Genomic DNA, 22,515 nt, shown 5'->3' with positions numbered 1-22,515 from the left:
AATTAAAGTTATAAACTTTGTATAATAAGACTATTTTTCAAACATGACTTAACTCCTTAAAAGTAGTGATACCGAAACACCCTGTGTTTAGTGATTTAAACAGTAAAGTAGTACTTTGATGTAATAAACTGTAAATGGATACAATCATTTCATGTGATCCAAACGAAACTCCTAACATGTTAGAATGTGTAATAAGGGTGTAGATAATGGAATTTGTACTTTTTGCTATCAATGACAGCATTAACTTAGGTCTTCTATTCTTGTATGTCTCTTTCTGTCTTAAGAATTTTTCCCCAGGGGACAATAAGATAGGTGAGCAGGTAACTGTGCCTATCCTTCCGGCAACCTCATTCCTATCCTAAGAACCCGTGTTAGGCTAGGAGAGAGCTCCCTCCTCCTCATCCACGTGAACACCTAACAAATAAGTCAATCAGCAAATAATTTTGAAAATAAAAAATGTTTAGGTAATCGCAGAAATTTGTCAAATTTCTTTCTATTACTCTGTCATTACATAGAAGTATGCTAGTCCCGTTACCAACTAGTTGGAGGACTAGACAATAACAAAAAGCCCGTTATATATTAAGTGTACTGTTTTTCTTTTCCAGGAGAGTGTAAGAACAATGTTCTTATACCAGGAACCATTCAAGTAAATGGCCATGGAGGACAACCATCAAAACTCGTGAAGAGAGGACCTGGGAGGAAGCCCAAGGTAGAAGTTAACACCAGCAGTGGTGAAGTGACACACAAGAAAAGAGGTAGAAAGCCCAAGAATCTGCAGTGTGCAAAGCAGGAAAACTCTGAGCAAAATAACATGCATCCCATCAGGGCTGACGTGCTTCCTTCTTCAACATGCAACTTCCTTTCTGAAACTAATGCTGTCAAGGAGGATTTGTTACAGAAAAAGAGTCGTGGAGGCAGAAAACCCAAAAGGAAGATGAAAACTCACAACCTAGATTCAGAACTCATAGTTCCTACAAATGTTAAAGTGTTAAGGAGAAGTAACCGGAAAAAAACAGATGATCCTATAGATGAGGAAGAGGAGTTTGAAGAACTCAAAGGCTCTGAGCCTCACATGAGAACTAGAAATCAGGGTCGAAGGACAGCTTTCTATAATGAGGATGACTCGGAGGAAGAACAGAGACAGCTGTTGTTCGAGGACACCTCCTTGACATTTGGAACTTCTAGTAGAGGACGAGTCCGAAAGTTGACTGAAAAAGCAAAGGCTAATTTAATTGGTTGGTAACTTGAAGCAAAATATTGCATTTTAAAAAATCTGTAACGCAGGTACAGTTAAGGAGTAAGTAGAACTAAGGTCTCTGCTTCCTTGCTGCTATGACGGATTAGGGAATGTTACAATTTGACTTGGGAAAATGGACAAAAACACATTTAGAAGATAATTTACATCTTTGAATGAAAAAAATCTATATACATATATATTTCAAATGTTTGCTATTTATTGCCCTTAGGTAGGTTATTCGGTTCCACATTCATTTCATTTGCTGTTTGAAATTGAGGACCTGTTATAAATTCTGGTTTATTTATGGAAGAGACAGCTCTGCTACACTATTAAGAAACATAGTATTCCTAGAGATAAAGTATGTTTCCTCTTAAATTGAGTTATTTTTGACCAAGTGAGGTACATTTTTACTGATAGCAGAAGGCATGCCCTAGGAAGAGAGATGTTACAAAGAGTAGCAGTACATTAAGAATGGCTTCCTCTAAAGATAACTTTCCAGTTCCCACCATTTGTTATCCTGAAAAGTGTTGTGAACTGTAGGTGTTCAATTACAGAATATCTAGAGGAAGCTTTTGTTTTACTCCATTTCTGCCAAACTTAGGAGAAAAATGTATTGATGCAAAGGAAACATATCCACATTGGAAAACATTTGACTGTCTAATTTTTCAGACCTTGATTCTTATATCAGTCACTCTATCTCTGTTTATTGTGCCAAAGACTGAGAATCAGTGCAGTGGAAAGCCTGTTTTTGACTGTCAGGACAGCATACACTTTTCAGTACTGGAAAAGCTATATATTCTAAAGAGCAAGTTATTACAAAATTATGCTGAGTTATATCTTTTTTTTGGTACTAAATGTAGGAAAATAATGCACTGGTGGGTCCTTTGACAGAGATATCTTAGAGAAAATGTTTAAGTGGTTAAAGGATTCAAGGACAATACAGGAAACATGTATGGAATTTGATGTTTACTTGATCTGGATTAATGTCATTTTTAAACTTCAGACATATCCAGTAGGCTAAAATGACTTAAAAAGAACCATGTCTGTGTGTGTGTGTATATTGATAAATGGGTGTGATTGAATATATATATACAAACGCATTCTTAAGTACTATTACCCAGGTATAAATTCTTTTTTCAGGATTTTTTAGATAGTAGTAGAATAAAAATAATTTTAAAATGTCATACTTTATAGTTTAATTTTAAGGAAAAGATTGGTTATTTTCAATTATTAAAAGTTAAAAATAGGCCAAATCACTTTTTATGCAATCATGTTTTATACAGTGGTCTCATTGCACATTGTGTTTTTTCTGCACTTTTTACGGTATCCTTATCAAGCTGGTATCTCAATATACACTCTAAAGAGAATCTCTCATTTAATGATTGTGCCTTGTATTCTATTATTTTTTGCATCATTAGTAAAATTAAGTTGTCTATTGTAAATGATAACTATATGACTTAGGGGAATGTATTTCTATATGTACTGCTGTGGGAAAAGGAAAGCAGTTATTTATTTGTTTATGGTACATTAGTTATTTTATATCTTGAAAACCAACATAAATGCCATTTCTATTGTTTAAAATTACTTTTTTTTTTTTGGTAAGTTTTAAGAATGTAGTATTTTCTGAGAACTGATATGGTACAAAGATGTAACCAAATCTTTCAGATACTACATTTTTAAAAAGGAAGGATGGGGAAAATATATATCAGCATGACCCTGATGTAGAGAATAAAGTCTTTAATTGAACCTTGGCAAAATATGTAATTAGATTATAATTGTTTCCTTGTTTCCAATACGGATAAATGTTAACTGTCAGTCTTGAAGAAGAATGAAAAGTAATGCATTTGGGCTTTTTAGATCATTTATAATGAAATTTGTACAGAAACCCTCCAGTGAAACTAAGTGAACCATTTTCCAGACCTTGACTGGATTGCTGTGATTTTACAGTTAAAAAATAATTTCAAAATTTTTAGGTTTTTTGTACATTTATTTTTTTCTAACAAATATATTGAACTATATAATTAAAATTAAGTAGTTACTCTTCATAATGCAGAAACGGATGATGTTATAGAAAAATGAGTCGATTTCACCATTACTGAAAATGATAGTGTGTACATTGGAAATTTAAGTCATTAAAGTAATTAGTTACTTTTGAAGGGAATCTATTTGAGAAATGTAATTTCCTGATGTTATCTGCATTGTAGTAGAAAATTAGACTAAAATCCATTTTTATAAATAAATGTAGTTATAAGGTGTGTTCAATATAAGGAAGTGCGCACAGTCTTAGTGTGGAGGACCTCTAGAATGGGGCACAGAGAGTTCCAACCTCTGAGCAGTGATCTCCATCTCTCTTATAACAAGGAAATAGAACATTTCTGTGTTAAAGACACTGTGTATTCATGACCGTATTTGGACATTTTTAGACAATGGTTTCTTAGTAAAGTAAAATGACTTGGATTGCATTATTTGTAACTGAAAACTTAAGATATATTAATACCAGTTACAGATGTTATATTTTTATAATTTAGCTTCTGTACATTGCAGAAGATAAATTATGAACTTTAAATCATCATGTTTTGGTTTGTTTTACTGCTTGGAAAAGTCTCCTCTTTGCAACAGTAACATCCTGTATGTACTGTTTGTACGTCAGAAGGAGTTGTTAGCGCTCACTTAGGTATGCAGTAAGAAACATCTCGTTTATCAGAAAGGAAATTTATTATGTACATGGAACATAGATACCAGTTTTCAGGCTGAGTTGAGTGGTCCATGCCTATAATCCCAGCATTTGGGACATGGAGACAGGAACATCCAAGAGTTCAAAGTTAACCTTTAATGGCAAACCAAGTTCAAGACTAGGGCTATAAAAGCAGCAATACCAAAAAGCCTCAGTTTATATTTCTAATATTCAACCATATTGTTATACTATCCTGACTTCACGAAGCCCAAGTTTAGTAGAAGTTTCAGTGTTGTCACAGGAGTAGTTTAAAGACTCAGTCTAATTGCAGTCTCCCAGCCTTTGGAAGTAGAGATGTAGCATCCAAAGGTCTCACCCCTCACAGTCTCTCTAGAGAGGTCTTTGTCTTCTGCATAAACAGATAATTAAGGGCCTTATTTCCATTGTTGTTTTGCAGTGTTTCACTACAACTAAAGGTTGGTGGGTTACTAAAGAATTGTCATACTCTAATTAGATAGCTATGGAACATTTGTCAGATAGTTAGGCCACATCGGAGATACATGATTGATTGACTGGAAGCAGTTTCACTTGAAAATGACTTACGTAGGACAGTGAACAGCAAACATTCTCATACATAATCATTAACAGAACTGCCTCTTGGCTGTAGTGTAGTAGACTAACTGGAACCTTCAAGGGTTATTGAGATAAAGTTCAGCCCTGCATGATGTTAGCAGCGTTCACACAGTTAGTTTCAGTTGACAGTGTTTTATTTTGACATTCCATTTTGTATCATCATAGCTATCTATAAGCTTCTCTCCAATGTAAGTTAAAAGTATGTGGTTTCAAGCTTTCTATCTAAGAAAACAAACTGATTTTAATATTTTGTTTGCGTGAAGTTTATTTTTGAGTAGGTTGAAAGGACCAAGATACTTGAGTTACTAAAGGGCTATTACCAATGTTCATCCTATATGCAGGAGGTGTACAGTATTTTAAAAGTGAATAGGGTGGAGATTGCTTTTATTTAGAATGCATTAGCCCCATATTATCCAGAAGATACTGCTAACAGTAGTAGCTTAATTAGGCAGTAAGTTGTCTTAGGTTAAAAATTGGGAAAAGTACACCTTTTGTTTCCATCCAAAAAAATGATTTTTAGATGACTTCAACTAAAATTAATGCATCTACTAAGAAACTATTTTGTTTTTAATTATAATTATCAAAATGATCCAAATGAAAAGACATTCTCAACTATGTACAGTACTCCAGGAGGAGGTCTAATTGAGTCAGAAGACTGTAAGTACCACTTTGAGCGCTCTGGAGATCAACCCACACAAGTACAGTGAGTAGATTATCTGAGCTATAAATATATTTTTTAGTTTCAATAGCTCTGTTTTGAAATACTTTTTTAATGCAGATAAAAAAAATCAGGAAATTAACCTTATATGGCACAAACCAAATACATAGTAGTATATGGATGAGTTTCTACATTTAAAGAACTAAGAAGATAGGTTCAGGATTGTATTATAGTACATGCACTTACATGCAGATACACATGCTGATTACTTTCAAGGATGTGTGTGTTGGTTTATCACAACAATAAATTTAAAAGTAAGATACAATGTTACATTTTTAGACCATATTGAAACAGCAAGAAGAGACAGGTCTTAAAAAGTTATTAAGAAAACTACTTAATCCCACCATGGGATATTTAGAGGTCTAAATATAGCTCAATTTTAAAAAGCAACTGACCTAAAGGGTTAATGTTGTAACTGACACATTTCAAATTAAAATTATGTTTATTTTGTACAGAAAGCAATGTTAAACACAAGCAGATCTGTTGTATGTAATAAGTGACAGAGTTTTTAAAATTATTTAGCTTTACGGATGTTGTTTTATTTCTTCTAGACCTGGAGCACCGTGTCATAAGTGGCAGCCTTGCTCCACGGTAGCAGGCTCTTTCTTTTGTACATACTGATCGGACCTTCTTTACTGTTCCGTGGACACTTTCTATGTTAGTTTTGATGCATAATTCTTGGAATCCTTTTATACAAACTAGAATGTATGTGTAAGAATTCCTGTCCCTGCAATGTAGTAACTATAAACTTATTTTTAAATAAATAGAAAACTTGTTTTTCTAAGCCATTTTGTAGAGCCTCATGATTTCTTTGCTTTTCTGTTTATTTTGATTAGTTTTGGACAGCATAAAGCACTTGGTACGTACTCAGTAGGCAGCTTACCAAAGCAATTGTGAAATAGAAGCCATTATGTAAATTCTGGTTTGTTAGAGGTTCCACTTTTCTGTCTATTTGTGAAATGTTAAAATCATTATCAAAGATTTCAATCACCTAATGTAATTCCAGAGTGACTGAAGGTTAAAAAATAAAGATGCCTTTGCCTTTCTGTGTGTCTACTTAGAACAGAGTTATTGGTTTATATATAAGTTACTGCACTGCTGATAAGTTTATGATAGTTTTATGAGGGCCACATGTCAAAAAACATTGTACATAACTATTTACTTAAAGCTAAAGCTTTGTTAAGGCTTTCATACAGATCTGCAAGAATGCTGTTTTATAGCTTGGCATGGTGGTGCATGTTTCAATCCCAAATGATCAAGGGTTCAATGACAGTCTTGATTTTATGTGACTGTCTCAACAGCAGCAATTAAAGCAACAACAACAAAGAAAACAACTTTTTCATTATTTTCCTACAGACCTGTTTAGGTTGGCATTTATATTTATGAACTCTTAAGAATCTACAATTTTAGGATGAAGAATATTAGAATTATATGTAAGACTTTAAAGTTAAGTTTAAACAGGATGATAATTCACGTTTCTATTTATTCTCCATAAGAAATTGCATTTAAATTATTTTGTGGTAAACTTCTGAGTTGAAACAAGAAATGTTTTTCAGGTATATTTTCTAAAATATATCTAATATTTAAAACAAAATCAGCTAAGAAAAATCAGTTCCAAACTATTACTTTGAACTGATTTTTCTTGTTCCAACTAATGTTTTAGCTAAGCCTCCCCAGTATTTAAAAATAGTGGGATTAGCCGGGCATGGTGGCACACGCCTTTAATCCCAGCACTTGGGAGGCAGAGGCAGGCGAATTTCTGAGTTCGAGGCCAGCCTGGTCTACAACGTGAGTTCCAGGACAGCCAGGGCTATACAGAGAAACACTGTCTTGAAAAACCAAAAAAAAAAAAAAAACCAAAAAAAAAAAAAAAAAAAAGTGAGATTAAAAGCCAGAGCTCAAAGCTCCTGACCAAGCTTAATTACAGGACCTTGCAGTTCTGAACCTAACACAGTTACCGTAAGTTGGTTACTATGGGGAGGAGAGTTGTAGGGAGAATCCAATTCATTATTATCTTTCAGGCCAGTTAGACATGCTAAGCATGATGAAATGGAAGTCTGGTCTTCAAATTGGAAAAATGGGAGTTTGGCTTTGCAGATCGGTAAGGACTGAGTAACGTAGCAAGGCTGTTGTTGCATGTTTGATCTTTACTGTCAGTGAATTCAATCTTCAAAGTCTAATCTATCCAAACAGCTTATCTCAGTCTTGTCGAATTCTTAACCTTTGTATTTGCCTCTTAAATTTACCGTTTGATGTTCAGCACTAAGCAAGCTGTCTTTTAGCCACACTGCAGGAGGTGACATTTGCTGGACCCCCCTGGGAGCTTTGATGTGCTGGAACAATATATTACAATAACAGTTGTTTGCTGTTGATTAAAAAAGAATAAACATCATTTTCCAAGCTGATTTCTCAAAGATAGTTTTAATGTCAAACATCTTCAAATTCTAATTTTTTTTTTTTAATTTGGGGTCTAGCTTTGATAGAAAGCAAAATTAATCACCTGAAAGAGCCTGCTGAATTCCCAGAGTGTCAGAGAGTATTTTCATCCATCCATCTACCGTCCCTAGCTCTCTGCCATGAACATGCCTCCTGCATTTCTGGTGCTAGAGAAAGCCTTATGGATTCAGTTCTCAAAGGATTGTGTTTTGACCTAATGACTCGGGGCCTTGCCTTTGTTTTTTCCTTCTTGGGATGTCCTCAGGGCTGAATTGCTGCTCCAACCAAGATTCATTCAAAAGCAGACCTATTCAGCCAGCACAAAAGTAGATACATACCCCAGTGAATACTTTGAAAACCTCCTATGTGTTTTAAAGTATAGAATGCCATGTGTGTGCCAAGGCTGAATATTTATTCAGAGAAGACTGTAAGTTTTCACCTTGTAAGTGTATTTCCACATAAGCAGGAAGTGATGGCTGAAGACAGTAGAGTAGTTTTAACTGCCTTCATAATCATTGAGGTAATGATAAGCCAGAACCGGTGTACACTCTGAAGAGTCAGGCTTTCTCAGTTAAGTTACAGCTTATCATTTAATAGACAAATGAAAAAAAGACCTTGGTGACCTTATATGACTAAGGATGCAGCTTTTATGAAGAGTTGAGAAACGTCACCCAGCAGCTGTAACCTGCAGCAAGTGCTCAGAGCGTAAGCTTGCTGGACTAAGATGGCTTTGAGAACATTACCATCACTTTGTCATCTTCCCTCCTGAAAGACCAACATTTTAGACTGTTGGACAAAGTTTATCTGGGACTGTTAGCTGAAACTTTACCTGTCATGAGAAGCTCTGCTCAACTGAAACCCTATACCAAATTTCATCACTTTCTACTTACCTTGTGATACTAAGACACCCTAGTAAATGACTGCCATGTTACCCAGAGCTGTGTGGTAAAAGGCTCTGAAATTCCTGTTATATATGAGCCTGGTAATCAATCCCTGTGGCAATTACTATCATTTAATAAAAACATTTGCATTTCTGTTATTAATGTTTGGGAACCAAACAGTTATTAAGTTCCCAAGGTAGTGAAAAGTAGCTTAAAAAAATAAAATAAGATGAAGTAGTGCTAATTATTTCACCAAAAGACAAAAAGTATAAATAACAAATGTTAACTAGAAACAGCAAAAATTGCAAATAATGTAATCTTATTAGCTAAATGAACAGATTTGTTCAACTCTCTAGCCAGTCTTTCTTTTCCAGGTTTGTTTTTGTTTTTGTTTTTGTTTTGTTTTTCAGTGAGGTGAGGTGTGTATTTTCTGTCCTACATCTGTTGCCAAGCTTTCCACCAGGGCTAAAGTCACTGATAATAAGAACAGGGGCTTGTGTTGTTACTAAGAATGATACATAGGGCACTAGTCTGCTTTTTATGAACCTTATTTAGTTTTCACTTCAAGAGACCAGTACAATTATTTCATGTTGCATTAGAGAAAACACAGATCAGATACGCTCCTCTGCCAGAGGAATTGGCTGGTAGTGACTGGTTTCTGCTGCTTGTGTGTTACCCTCTAGAGTCTTGAGGCAGTTCTGATGTTGGGTCTTACTATAGAACACAGAAAATCTCGTGCCATGGCCATGACTTGCGTCTTGAGGTCCTGCTCTTGTTTGTTTCAGGATTGCCATCTTCTCAACTTCTTTCTGTCTCTGAATCTCTGCCAATTTCAGATGTTTATGATTCAATAGATTGCAGTCTGGTATACAGATTTCATGTAATGTGAATAAAACTTTACACTTGATGATAGTTTGTGATATCTAGGTTATAACCTAAAATTTTAACTGCTATTATTTAAATTGGCACCTTAAAATTATTAAGTGATAGGGTCACCTGAGAAGGAATTGAGCCATTTGCCGGGAAATTTACAAGCACTCCTGTATTTCTAGGCCATCTTTTATTCTTTTGGAATGTAGTGAATTAATTTTCTACATGAATGAGACCATCAACTAATGAACAGTAGAAAAGTAATTATAGGCAAAAGAGCTTCACTGAAGTCATCACAGAAATGTCAGATCCTTTGTAGGAGAGACTAGATCTTTGCAATGTTGCTCCTCAGAGAGGTATGGCTACCATAGCAAAACATTTTTTTAAAACAGAAGATCAAATAAGTTATTTAATATGATGGATGTCATAATACCAACATTCAGATAATAACTAATCTTCAAAGTTAAAATTCATTTTCAGAAAAAAATTTTCTTTGGATTAGGCTTTGTATAATTCTTATTTTTAATTTAACATTTTAATTAAAGCACAATTTTTATCATTTCTTCCTTTCCTCTCTTCTCTCCAACCCTTCGTGTTTCCTCCCACCAACCTTCTCATGTCTACTCCATCAAAAAGGCCTCTCTTTCTTTATTATCATTACATAAATGCATAGATGCACACATATAAATATAACCTGAATCCATTTTTGTTTGAGTGTATGGTTTCAGTGGGCTGACCACTTTGTATTGGATAACCAATTAGGCTGGTCCTTAGGAGAGGCTCATTCCACCCCCCACCCCCATGCTTCTCTCTCACTCTCTTTTCCCCTCTCCCTCTCTCCCTCTGCCTTCTCCCCCTCCTCCTCTCTGCCTCTGCCTGTCAGAGATTTTTGTGTAGAAACACTATGACTTAATGAAATTGTCTCTTCTACATTAGTATGTCTGCTGATACTGTCATTTTTTTAGGTCTTACTTAGGCAACCCTTTTTAGAAGACACAGTTTCACAACAGACATTCCAGTCTTTTGACTGTTACAGTCTCTGAAACTCACTGGCTCTAATTGTTCCCTGGCCTTGGGTGCAGTTGTATTGAAGATTTACCCTTGGGAGCTGGGCTCCTCATGGTCTTTCTCTGCATTAAGTCCAGTTGTGGTTTTCTGTAATCGTTTCCATTTGCTGCACAGAGGCTACTTTGATGAGGGGTGAGCGCTACACTTATCTGTGGGCATAAGTGTAAATTTTAGAATGTAGTTAAGAATTGTGCTGGTTTAATAGAAGTGGTGCTGATGGATTTCTACTCTCAGGCATGATTTCCCTCCTGTTGAATGGCCTTAAGTCAAATTAGATAGCTGTTGGATTTCAGTTGTAATAAAACACGAACCAAAATCAACTTGGAGGAGGAAAGAGTTTATTTGGCAGGCGATTGGAGGTAGGAAAAAAATGAGGCCATGGAGGAATCCTGCTGAATAGTTGGCTTGCCCTAACTAGCTCTGGCTTCCCTCTTTCAAAACCCAGGCCACAGCCTAGGGTGACACCGCCCACAATGGGCTTGGCTGGACCCTGTGATGGATCAGATATGCTCTGTGTTCTCAGGAGAGCCTTTCGTCTTGTTTCTGTCATCTAAGACTAAAGATTTGCTAGGCCTGTTTCTGTCCTCCCAAGCCTGATCTGACTTAGAGAAGTTGAGTTGTATCTGGGGCTTCTTTGTATATATCCCATGTCACGATCTGTGTTCCCTGTCACTTCCATCGTTGATTTGATTCCCATATTAGTGGGCCTGCTGCTATCATTTTGTAAGAAAATATGCATATGTGAGAACTATTAGCTAGTCTAAACATATTCACTTGGTGATTTAAGACAAAGTTCTACTGAAAAAATTCCAGAAAAATGTTATGTAAACAGATTGAATAAATTCATTCTTGGCATGAAATATTCTTAAACTGGGATGTCTTATTCTAAGAACAACTGCAAATTTCTTGGACATGATGCCTTTTTCACAAGAAGCCTGTTTCCTCTTAGTCGTGAAGAACTACATATGCGTGTATAAACTACATTACTTTCTTAGAAATGACAGCTCTACACCATGAGATCTATTTTGGAATTTAGAGCATTTTTTCCATTGAATGAATGAATGAATAAATAAATAAATAAATAAATAAATAAATAAATAAATAAATAGAAATGACAGCTCAAACCTTTGCCATATTAATAGATATTATTTTTAAAAAGTTTTATTATACCTTAGTTCTGACTGTTCTAGGGGGAGGATGCTGGCAACTGATCCCAGAACCTCAAGCAGGTTAGCTACAAGCAGGCCACACACCCCTGGCTTCTAGAGAAGCTTTGGTGAATGTAGGTGGACAAGTCATAGCATTCACTATTATACACAGGAAGGACAAGGCTAGAGCATATTTTGCCTTTGGATTCTTATTGAGTGTGCATGTACCCTTTTAAAAATGTATTTTGAGTTAACTTATAAAATGCATCTTATTTATATATGTTGGGTGTAAAATAAGGATTAGGAAAGATAGCTGCTTTTTTTTTTTTTTTTTTTTTTGGTTATTTGTAAGGTTTAACAGGCTTCTTTGAGCTAAAGAGATAGCTCAGGTGTTAAAAGCAGGCACTGCTCTTGCAGAGGACCAGAGTTGGCTTCTCAGTGTTCACATCAGATGGCTCAGAACCACCTGTAGCTCTGGTCCTGGAGTGATCTGGCTCACTGTTCTCTGAGAGCATCTACATACCTGTGCACATATACACACAGAGACATATACACATAATTTTAAAACAATGAAAACAAATCTTTAAAAGGATCACTACCCTATCCGGTTATTAGGACATATGTTATTTCTACATAATCACTCTAGACTAGTGTAATGGTTTGTATATCCTTGGACCAGGCAGTGGCACCATCTGGAGGTGTGGCCTTGTTGGAATAGGTGTAAAAAAAGACCTTGATGACCTTATATGACAAAGGATGCAGCTTTTATAAAGAGTTGAGAAACGTCACCCAGCAGCTGTAACCTGCAGCAAGTGCTCAGAGGGTAAGCTTGCTGGACTAAGATGTGACCTGGTTGGAATGGGTGTGTCACTGTGGGTGTGGGCATGAGATCCTCACCCTAGTTGCCTGGAAGTCAGTCTTCCACTAGCAGTCTTTGGTTGAAGACCTAGAACTCTCAGCTCCTCCTGCACCATGCCTGCCTTGATACTGCCATGCTCCCACCTTGATGATAATGGACTGAACCTCTGAACCTGTAAGCCAGCCCCAATTAAATGTTTTTTATAAGACTTGCCTTGGTCATGATGTCTGTTCACAGCAGTAAAACCCTAACTAAGACAGCTAGATAATAAAAAGTAGAGGCAAGTTTTTTATTTTAAAAGGGGATAGTCAATGTTGGTGTTATTAGGGGGCTGAGGAGAGAGGGTGACTTGAACCCAGGTGTTCTGGGCTAACCTGGGCAACAGAATGAGAACCAGGCAGATTAAGTTTCCATACATCCTCAGTGTCTATAGTCAGGAAAGTAATCCCTTTCTTTGCTTTGATAGCTTTATATATCTGGGTATTTAGAGTCCTCATATATGATCTTAATGTGATTTTTCATGTAATAGTGCAATCAATGGATTTAAACCCATCAGTATCTCTTGCGAATGAAACCAGTCTAAGTAATTTCTATATAAGAAAGCTATTGACCAGAGGCAAGATAGCTTCATGATATGTAAAATGTCTGTGCAAATCTCTAAAGTTTTGAAAAAAATTACCTTTGACAATTTAATTATGGTATGTTTGTTTATTTGTTTATTTGTTCTTGTTGTTATTCTATGAGAAAACTGCAGGAAAAATTGGGTAACAGCATCCATTCTAAGTATTTGCTCTGGGCTTGGCAGGAAAAGAGGGTTTTTTGTTTTGTTTTGTTTTTGTTGTTGTTGTTTTTTTTTTTTTTGAAGAGTATATAGAAATGGAACTGCATGATATGGATAATTTAAATCTCTTAGTTTCTATTATTTTAAGAAATACCATTGTAAGGTTTTAAAATTACAAAATCCATTTCCCCAAATCAGTCATGAAAACTCTCTGTTATAAAAATTTGACTTCTCATTGGCAAAAATAACAGATGTCTGGCCTTAGCTATGGTATGTTAGACTCAGTTATGTCTTGTACCATGTGCAAACTTTGGGGCTGTTCATCTTGACTCCAAGAGACTCTAAAAAGAGCATCCATATGAACAGCAACTGTCCTGATCATGAAGTAGGGTGGTGGAAGGTGAAAGGATCTTCAGAATTCTACTTTTAATTTACTAAAAAAAATTTGCTAATGTATCATGTTTTATTAATTCATTTCAAAGCAGTTCAGCATTTGCTGTTTCTAAATAAGTGATACTACTTTCAAGTATAACTTAACAAGTGTATTAAATCCCATGTTTCTGATGATTTAACAATTACTAAGCTTGTACATGGGTCTTTCTAGTCCTACCATCCACTTGTCTATATGAGTGTTCAAAAACACGAACCAGCAGTCTTTTAAGCAGGAACCCAAAACCTTAGCTTTGAAAATATTGCCTGACTTCAACCCAGATTTCTGAAAGTGATAAGTCCTGTAACAGTAACTATTGGACTTCAAGAAGTTTATTGTTCCCAACTCCTACATTTCTGTTCCTTCCAGAGCAAGAAGTGACTGGGCCCTGTGGATGCTGCTGGCATTTAGCTCCCTGTGGCAGGGATGCTCTGGGTGTTCTCATTCAGTCCTGTGGTTACTCTAGCATCTATATTATCATCACCAAACAGTATATGAGTTTTCTCTTGCTAAGAGTCAACAGAGACCAGTGGAGTACCTAATCATGTAGATTAAACAGTTGAACATAGACTCAGTTCTTTATTTCTTAAATGTTAAAGGACCATTTAAGTGACTACATTGTTTAATAAGAGGAGTAACGCCGGGTGTGGTGACGCACACCTTTAATCCCAGCATTCAGGAGGCAGAGGCAGGTGAATTTCTGAGTTCGAGGCCAGCCTGGTCTACAGAGTGAGTTCCAGGACAGCCAGGACTACACAGAGAAATCCTGTCTCAAACAATCAAAAAAAAAAAAAAAAAAAAAAAAAAAAAGAGGAGTGACTTCTTAAATTTCTCCAAAATGAAACAAATGCCGTCATTCTTCATGTATATGCTGACCTTGTGGTTGACACAAAAATTCTTGTTAAAAGTTTCGGCTGCATTGGGGGCTGGAGAGATGGTTCTGTAGCACCACTGCTCTTCCATAGGTCCTGAGTTCAAGTCCCAGCAAGTACCTGGTGACTCACAAATATCTATACTGAGTTCTGATGCCCTCTTCTGGCATGCAGGTGTACATGTAGATAAAGTGCTCATATATAAAATATATATATATATATATATATATATATTAAAATCAGCTGCATATTAAAGTTGACTGTTACAAATCATATGAATCTGTCACTAAATGTCATTTTAGGAATAGGTATAATGGAGATGAATACATCTTTTGTAAATATTGAGGTAAGGGCAGTATTTGATATGCTAAACTTTTTTTTCAATTTGGTTGACATTCAACTCTGAGTTAATTATACTGCATTCCCTACTCCATTTAGAATGTAGTACCTTGAACTTTACATGATTAATTTAGCATAAACTTAAAAAAATACCTTTGATAGTTTTTCTTTCCTTGGGCTAAAGTTGATTTATTTGAATCACTGCACTCGTTAGTTTAAGATGGAATTGTAATAGATATGTATGATTTATTCAGTAGAAGGAAAAAGTATAACTGTGTATATGCTGCATGTTCATTGCTACTATCAAGTGCAAATATAGTTTTCTAAATAAGCTTTAGAATGAAACTAATTCTAATTTCAAACTCTAAATTAACCATGTTTATTAAAAATTGTAAGTTAACTAAATTTATTAGCTGCTCTTTTGCAGTGGCTGCATGAAGATTTCGAAAACATCCTTTTTTTTTTTTTTTTTGGTCTGGACAAGTTTATGGCTTGGGCTGTTGAGCATACATGTGTATTATCATGGCAACAGGAGATACAGGGAAAAGAGACAAACTTATGCTGATGCAATCGGCTGTCAAAGACATTGTTCTGACACACTGTGAGAGTAGTGCACACAGTGAAATGCATGCTTTCATATACCTGTAAACATATTTCTTCCAGACCAGTGCCTCTGTGTGATAGGCAGGCACTCTATCACTGAATTATACTCCCTGCTTAGATAAAGATAATATGCAAACACAGCACAATCAGACAGACATCTGGAATCAACACTGTGTAAACCAGCATTTGGGTACTCTGGCATTGAGGGACCCGATTTGATAGTAAAGTGCAATATGTGATAGTTCTTTCTATTAACCAGACACTGAAAAACTATCCAGCACAAGGAATTGACAGTCATGTAGAAGGACAGGGAAAAGTAATTAGGTTGCAGTTTATATGATCAGTATAAAACTGAGGTATACGAAATGCTGGAACTATTTCCCTACTTCCTGTCCAACACTGTGAAGGAGAAAGAGGACAGGTAATAGAGCCATATTTCTAAAGGACACTTCTATTTTGAAAGATAGACATCCCACACCCCCATCTGCTACACTAGTGGGAAGCCACATGGCAGTTGAAAGATGCCCTTAATTCTGCAATCGTTAGCTTGTTTCAGGATCACTCCATGTTAACACGTTCTCTTGCCTCCTCAGTTTTCATCTCGTGTGATACAAAACTTCCCCTCTGCCTCCCTGGGTCCCACCAATTATACTGAGCATATGAAACCCTAACAAACTTAATACCCATGATAAGGGTCCATGATTCGCCGAAGAATGATACCCTGGACTCACATAGTATGCAAAACCAGAGAGCATTTTTTGTTTTTTTTTTGTTTTGTGTAAGTCCAACATGCTGAGTCTACCATCTTCCAAGGTGGAGGTCCTGAAATGAGCTCACATGCCCATTTTAAAGCACATTAGGGGAATTCCAGTGAAGGGTAGGTGACCTCTATCTTAACCTGTTGGATCTATCTCTAGGTACATTCCAGAACCATTGCTGGGGCTTGGGGGCCGGGGAGGGGGGCAAGGCTGGAAACTGTTACTGGGGAAGCCTGGAAACTGTTGATGAAGAAGTCTAGAAACTGCCGCTGACCCATCCAGCTTACCTCAGGCCTGGAGGCTGGGCAGCTTCTGAGGCCTGGACTTCCCCACTTCTTGGAAACAGAGATTTAGGTCTAGTGCCCCAAACTGCCAGTTTGAAGCCTGTAATGGAGTCAGCCTGTCTCACCATGATAGCCAATAATATACAGTCTTGCTTACTCTTCCTCCAGCTTCGATTAGTTCATATTTAAAACTAAATTGTGATGTGGAATTGGTGGTATACAAGTGGTATATTTATTTAGGAGCAGTTATTTGGTGTATGTGGTGCAAAACAAGACACTCTCCCACTCTCTGTGGAGAGAACCCCAACTAGCTGCCTTTCACAGTGGAGGACAGTGTTCAGCTGCAAAAGATTGTTGTGTTTTATATGAATGTATTGTGCCAGGGGGTGGCAGGATGTTCAGAAGTTGAAACAGCCAGATGGTTAGTGTGGGAACTTTTTCCGGCAGACAAGGTGCTGACAGTTGCTGTTAGGTTTATTCAGCTGGCCTCTAAGGGCTTCTGAGAAATGCTTTAGGTTTTTGTTTCCTTACAGAACCCAGCTAGAGTCCTTGACATCAGCACTACAACGCTGGTGCCTGATTTAGAGACCTAACAGTTCAGCCCTTTATTGATGATAAGGGGTGACAGTATTTCACATAAGCTGCTTCCTGCTGAGTAGACATATTGGCAAAGGGCGGGTGTGGAATGCTGATCCAAAGCAGGGGTGTAAGCTGGCAGCTGAGAATATAGGAGACCTGGGGGAGCAGCTGAGACTATAGGAGACCTGGGGGAGCAGCTGAGACTATAGGAGACCTGGGGGAATACTGTCAGAAGCATCTGGTTCACTCAGTAATTCTGTTCTGAAAAAAAAATCTGAAGAGATGGGGCACTCTTTACCATGTGGGAGATGGGAAGGCAGAGGAGAGGAAGGAGCTGAGAGTGCTGACTGGAGTCAGCTCCCAAAGGTTGGATTCTGCAACCCAGCTCTGGGTTGTTCTTAAAGCCACTCTACTACCTGGGCAGACTGGTTTACATAATAGCATTCGTTGTTGAGGAAGAGACAAGTACCTCTTTTTCTCTGTGGTCAGCAAGTCAGGGGCCTTTTGGCTTTGTAGGACCACTGGGACTAGAGAGGTGAGCCGGTTCCTGGGCAGTAGTAGAGGCAAGATTGGTTCCTGGATGGTATCTGCCAGCTGGGTAGGAGTCTCTGAGGACAGATGTAGACTGTGGACAGAAGGGAAACAAATATCCTTCTGATAAAGTTTTTAAGAGAGTATTTCTTAGTGAAGCAGAGATGGCTAAACAGTTAAAGGGTGCCTGTTGTTCTTTCAAGAGACTGGAGTTTAGTTCCCAGCACCAATACAAGGCGGGCATTGTCTGCAACTCTAGTTCCTGGAGGATCCTATTCTTTCCTCTGGCTTCTGAAGGTACCTACTACATGTGTATCCATACACATAAATTTAAAAAAAAGTAAATCTAAAGAAAAGAATATTTCTTGTTCCTGACATATGTCTATTACCAGTCCCTGAGAATATCAGAACAAACTTAGGCTATACTGACGTATACATAGAAAAGTATATAAGTAATTCTTATTTTTAGTGAGTACTCTGTCTGCATGTATACCTGCATGCCAGAAGAGGGCATCAGATCCCTAGATGTGGTTGCTGGGAGTTGAATGCAGGAACCTCTGAAAGAGGAGCCAGTGCTCATAGTGAGTGAGCCTTCTCACTAGTCCCAGTTATTTTAAATTTAACTTAGTGGGGTTTTTCTTTTCTCAGCACAAATAAAGAACCATTCACTTCCCATCAAAGCTGCATTGTAGGAAACGTATTAATTATACCTTATAATTCATGCTTTATATTTCTGGATCCTCATCCAATTATTGCCAAAAAACAATGACAACCAAAGCAAACCAAACCAAACCAAATCAAACAAACACCAACAAAACAAAACTGACTGAAATGGGATTTCTTTATCTCAGAGGATGCAGACACTTTTATGAAGTTATCAGTGACTGACTATGTTTTTGAATTATATATTATTTTCCAGCTCTTATTTATTTAAATTCAGCTCAAACTAACTGTCATATAATAGACATAAGAAATAAGCTAAATTACAACTATAAGGATCTTGTAGTTGTGCCCACGTAAACTCCTTCCTTATTTTATAAGTTATCACTATAAGTAAACCTTTTAAGTAGAATTTTTTCTCTTAAAAAGCTTAAACTATAGTGGGTTTGTTTCAAATATACGTGACACTTTTGTCTCTGAAATCTGATTGCAATGCTCTGCTTTTTGTGCATATTTTAAAAGGGTCTCATGAGAAGAATTCTGTCAGGAATAGGGTCAGAAAAGGTTTATTTTGGCAGACTTTAGAGTGAGATCCCTTAAGTAACTCTTATGAGCCCAGTGTCCATGTTGTCAGCAGTGTTTAGCAGTTCCCTTCCACTTTGAAATATTCCATCCCGCAGGTTTTTATTGTTTTGGTTTAGGTTTTGAGATGGGTCTCTCTAGTTCTGACTATCTTGCAGCTTATTATATGGATAAGGCTGGCCTTGAACTCACAGAGATATGCTTACCTCTGCCTCACAAGTGCCTAGTTTAAAGGTGTGTAATACAATGCCCAGCTTAAATTTTCTTTTGTTTTGTTGTTTTTTATGTTTATGGATGTTTTGCCCACATACCTGTCTGTGTACCATGTACATGCATTGGCCAAGGAAACCAGTAGAGGGCAGAAGATCACATGGAACTGGAGTTACAGAAGGTTGTAAGCCACCACATGGATGCTGGGAATTGAACACCATCCTCTGGAAGAGCAGTAATGCCGATGCCCTCCAAGCTCTCTCTCCAGCCCTGCTTTAAGATAGAAGATAACTCAAAATAGCTTCAGAAAGGAAGTCTCTGAAACTGACCAGATTTACTGGGCCCCTCCCTCCCAAGAGCAAAGGCTGCTCAAGGTCATGCTCAAATAAACCAAACTTGAGAGACTCTTGAGTTCAGACCAGGAAGCAGCAGAAACCATAGAGCTGCCTGGAGAGGGTTCAGACCAATTGAGGAAAGGACACTCTCCAACCTGTCTGGCTGTCTGTGGAGTAGGCTCTGGGCTCCCATGTTTTGTGATCTGTCACCCATGCTGTGGTAGGCTTTGACGATGTAGGTGTCTTTGAGTCATTTCTGCTCCTTTATCCCTCACCCACATTCCTGTTAAGAACCCTTATAAAGTTCATTGGTTCACCAGTTATACTTTGGTGATATCCAGTTTGGTCAGCCACAGGCTCTCTACGTGGGGTCATATGTATGTGTTGTGTCTCACCAGGAAAAGTCATTGCAGAACAGACAGAAGTTAAATTGCTGTTAGCTGACAAACGACTTTACAACTTTGTACCTTTAGTCTTCATCTGTAACTACAGCATGCATATGACAAAATAGGAGGCAGAAACAGGAAGGCTATCAGGAAGCCCTTGGCCAGCTTGCCTGGAGTATACAGCAGAAATAAGGAAGGTGCCACCTCTGCAGGACAGAAGGTGAAATTGACTCTACAGAGTTGTTCTGTGACCTCCACATGCATGCTCACACACATCACCTTATCTGTCCATAGATATTTCATGGCTTCAACTTCTATTATAAAGCCAGAAAGCCAATAAGACATACATACATACATACATACATACATACATACATATGTACAGTGTGTGTGGGGGGGGAGGGAGGGAGGAGACCCCTGTTGGCTAAAAATGTAACCTGTTCATGGTACTGAAGATCTTACTTGGTGTCATGATATCTAGCTGGGGTATTGTCTCTCCTAAATGGTAACTCTATTTAAACTCCTTTTAATAATATGTATGTCTTAGGGTTTTACTTCTGTGAACAGACACCATGACCAAGGAAACTTTTTTGGACAATATTTAATTGGGGCTGGCTTACAGGTTCAGAGGTTCAGACTGTTATCATAATGGTGAGAGCGGGGCAGTGTCCAGGCAGGCATAGTACAGGAAGATCTGAGAGTTCTACCTCTTCATCAGAAAGCAGCTAGAGGAAGACTGACTTCCAGGCAGCTAGGATGAGGGCCTTAAATCCCACACCCACAATGACATGCCTACTCTACTCCAATGGGGCCACATCTCCTAATAGTGTCACTCCCTGGGCAAAGCATATCACTTTACTTCTTAGCACCCATAGGCTTGTTCAAACACAAGGCTTTGGGGGCCATGCCTAGTCATAGCATAATAAAAGGTACATTAGGTCCAACTTCCAAAGCCCTCATAGTCTATAGCAGTCTCAACAATGTTAAAAGTCCAACGTTCATAGTCTCTTCTAAGATTCATCCAATCACTTAACTGTAATCCTTAAAGAAAGACAGGAAACCAGCCAGGAAAACTCCAAACTCTGCATCTCCTTGTCTGATGTCAAAGCAGTCTTCAGATCTCCACTTGTTTTTTGACTTTGTTGACGGCAACAAGCTTTCTCCTGGGCTGGTTCTACTTAGCAGCTGTCCACAGCTCTGGCATCTTTAACATCTTGGGGTCTCCAAGTCAACATCAGCTTTACAGCTTCTTGTTCCAGTATCTGGGATCCACACATGATCTTCTGGGCTCCTCCAAAGGGCTTGGGTCACTTCTCCATCTCTGCCCTTTGTAGCACTCGAGGCTCTGGTTGTGAAAGACTCTGAGAGGAGCCCCTCGCTCAGGCCTTGGGACAATGGCGGACACCCAAGAACTCACAAGAGACCAAGCTTGATGTAAACCACATGAGGCTTTATTCCGGGAAAGCCAGAGCTCTGGGGATGACTCATATCCCACGCAGGGGTAGAGCAGTCGACCTCAAGGGGAAAGAGGTCCCAGTTTTTATAGGCCCTCAGAGGTGAAAGGAGAAAGGGGCGAGAGTAGGGGATTTCCAGATCTAAACAATGTCTAGTCTCAAGAAATGGGTATGGGAGGGGTACAAGGAAAGAGTCTGGTGCAGGTGTAGCAACTCAGGATTGGCCCGGCTGTGGTTGCTGGGGAGATTTTCTGACTCTTTCCCAGAAACCAATATCATAAACACCTGGCAATGGGCTTCATCAGTGGGCACACACATGGGTTCAAGGAACGGTCAAAACATTGGCAGACACACGGGTTCAAGGAGTGTCCAGAGCATTGTGCACCTCTATTTTTCTAAATCAGTGAAGCTAGTTCTGCAAACAGTGACATCTATCTTGCCAATTTCAGGACTTCTGTGACCTTTTACATTCTGTCAGGATCTTTCTGTTGATTCCACTCCACTGCTGCTGCTATTCTTGGTGATCATTCTATGGTACTGGGATACCCTGGGATCTCCAACTGCAACTAGGCTTCACCAATAGCCTCTTATAGTCTCTCTTCTTGGTGCTAAACCTCACCTTTCTTTGCATGACCCCTTTCAGTCCTGGACCATCAACAGCAACTGAGGCTGTACCTTCACCAATGGCCTTCCCTGGCCTCTCACAGTGTCAAGCCTCATTCAGCTACTCTCCATGACTCCTCCATACCTTCAAAACCAGTACCACCTGAGTGATTCTTACACATTAGCAAGTCCAGCTGCAGCATGAGGTTCAACCTTGGCTATCTCTGGAATACTGATTCTTTGCAATCTCAGAAAATGCTTATCAGATTTCACCTCAGAGATGCTGGTTTCTTCTTAATCACTGCTAATTTCTTAGCTCCAGCTAACCAGCATTAATTGTCCCAGCATCATGTGTCAAAAGCCAGAGCCACATGGCCAAAGGTGTCAAGTTCTGCTGCTTGGTGAAGCTGGAACATCACCCCCTTCTTTATTACCAGCTTTCTGTTTTTCCACTCCCTCACTGCCTAAGCTTGGCTGTCCTGGAACTTGCTCTGTAGATTGATCTTTGAACTCCAAGATCTGCATAGCTCTGACTCCTGTAATGCTTGGATTAAAGTCATGGACCACCATGCCTGGACTTAAGC

At 38.2% G+C, this 22,515-nt stretch overlaps 1 protein-coding gene and 1 long non-coding RNA gene across 9 annotated transcripts in view; one reads left to right on the top strand and one right to left on the bottom strand.

The window, feature by feature from the left end:
- Positions 1-6,308, top strand: part of Phip (pleckstrin homology domain interacting protein) — a 115,510-nt gene extending 109,202 nt beyond the window's left edge. For all 8 annotated transcript variants that reach the window (XM_006511564.4, XM_030244740.1, XM_030244738.1 and 5 more), the window contains one exon: positions 606-6,308. In XM_006511564.4, the coding sequence (XP_006511627.1) occupies positions 606-1,243 (638 nt within the window). In that variant the 3' untranslated portion in view covers positions 1,244-6,308. The remainder of the gene's footprint in view (positions 1-605) is intronic.
- Positions 6,309-7,146: 838 nt separating this feature from the next.
- Gm38553 lies at positions 7,147-19,388 on the bottom strand. The gene is made up of 3 exons (XR_870948.2): positions 19,255-19,388; positions 17,640-17,795; positions 7,147-9,402 (listed from the first exon to the last, which is right to left on the bottom strand). It is a non-coding gene; the product is annotated as a predicted gene, 38553 (long non-coding RNA).
- Between the last annotated feature and the right edge of the window lie 3,127 nt (positions 19,389-22,515).

The sequence above is a fragment of the Mus musculus genome, chromosome 9 (genome assembly GCF_000001635.26).
Source record: "Mus musculus strain C57BL/6J chromosome 9, GRCm38.p6 C57BL/6J".
Lineage (NCBI taxonomy): Eukaryota > Metazoa > Chordata > Mammalia > Rodentia > Muridae > Mus > Mus musculus.
This window is presented reverse-complemented; position numbering and strand designations above follow the sequence as displayed.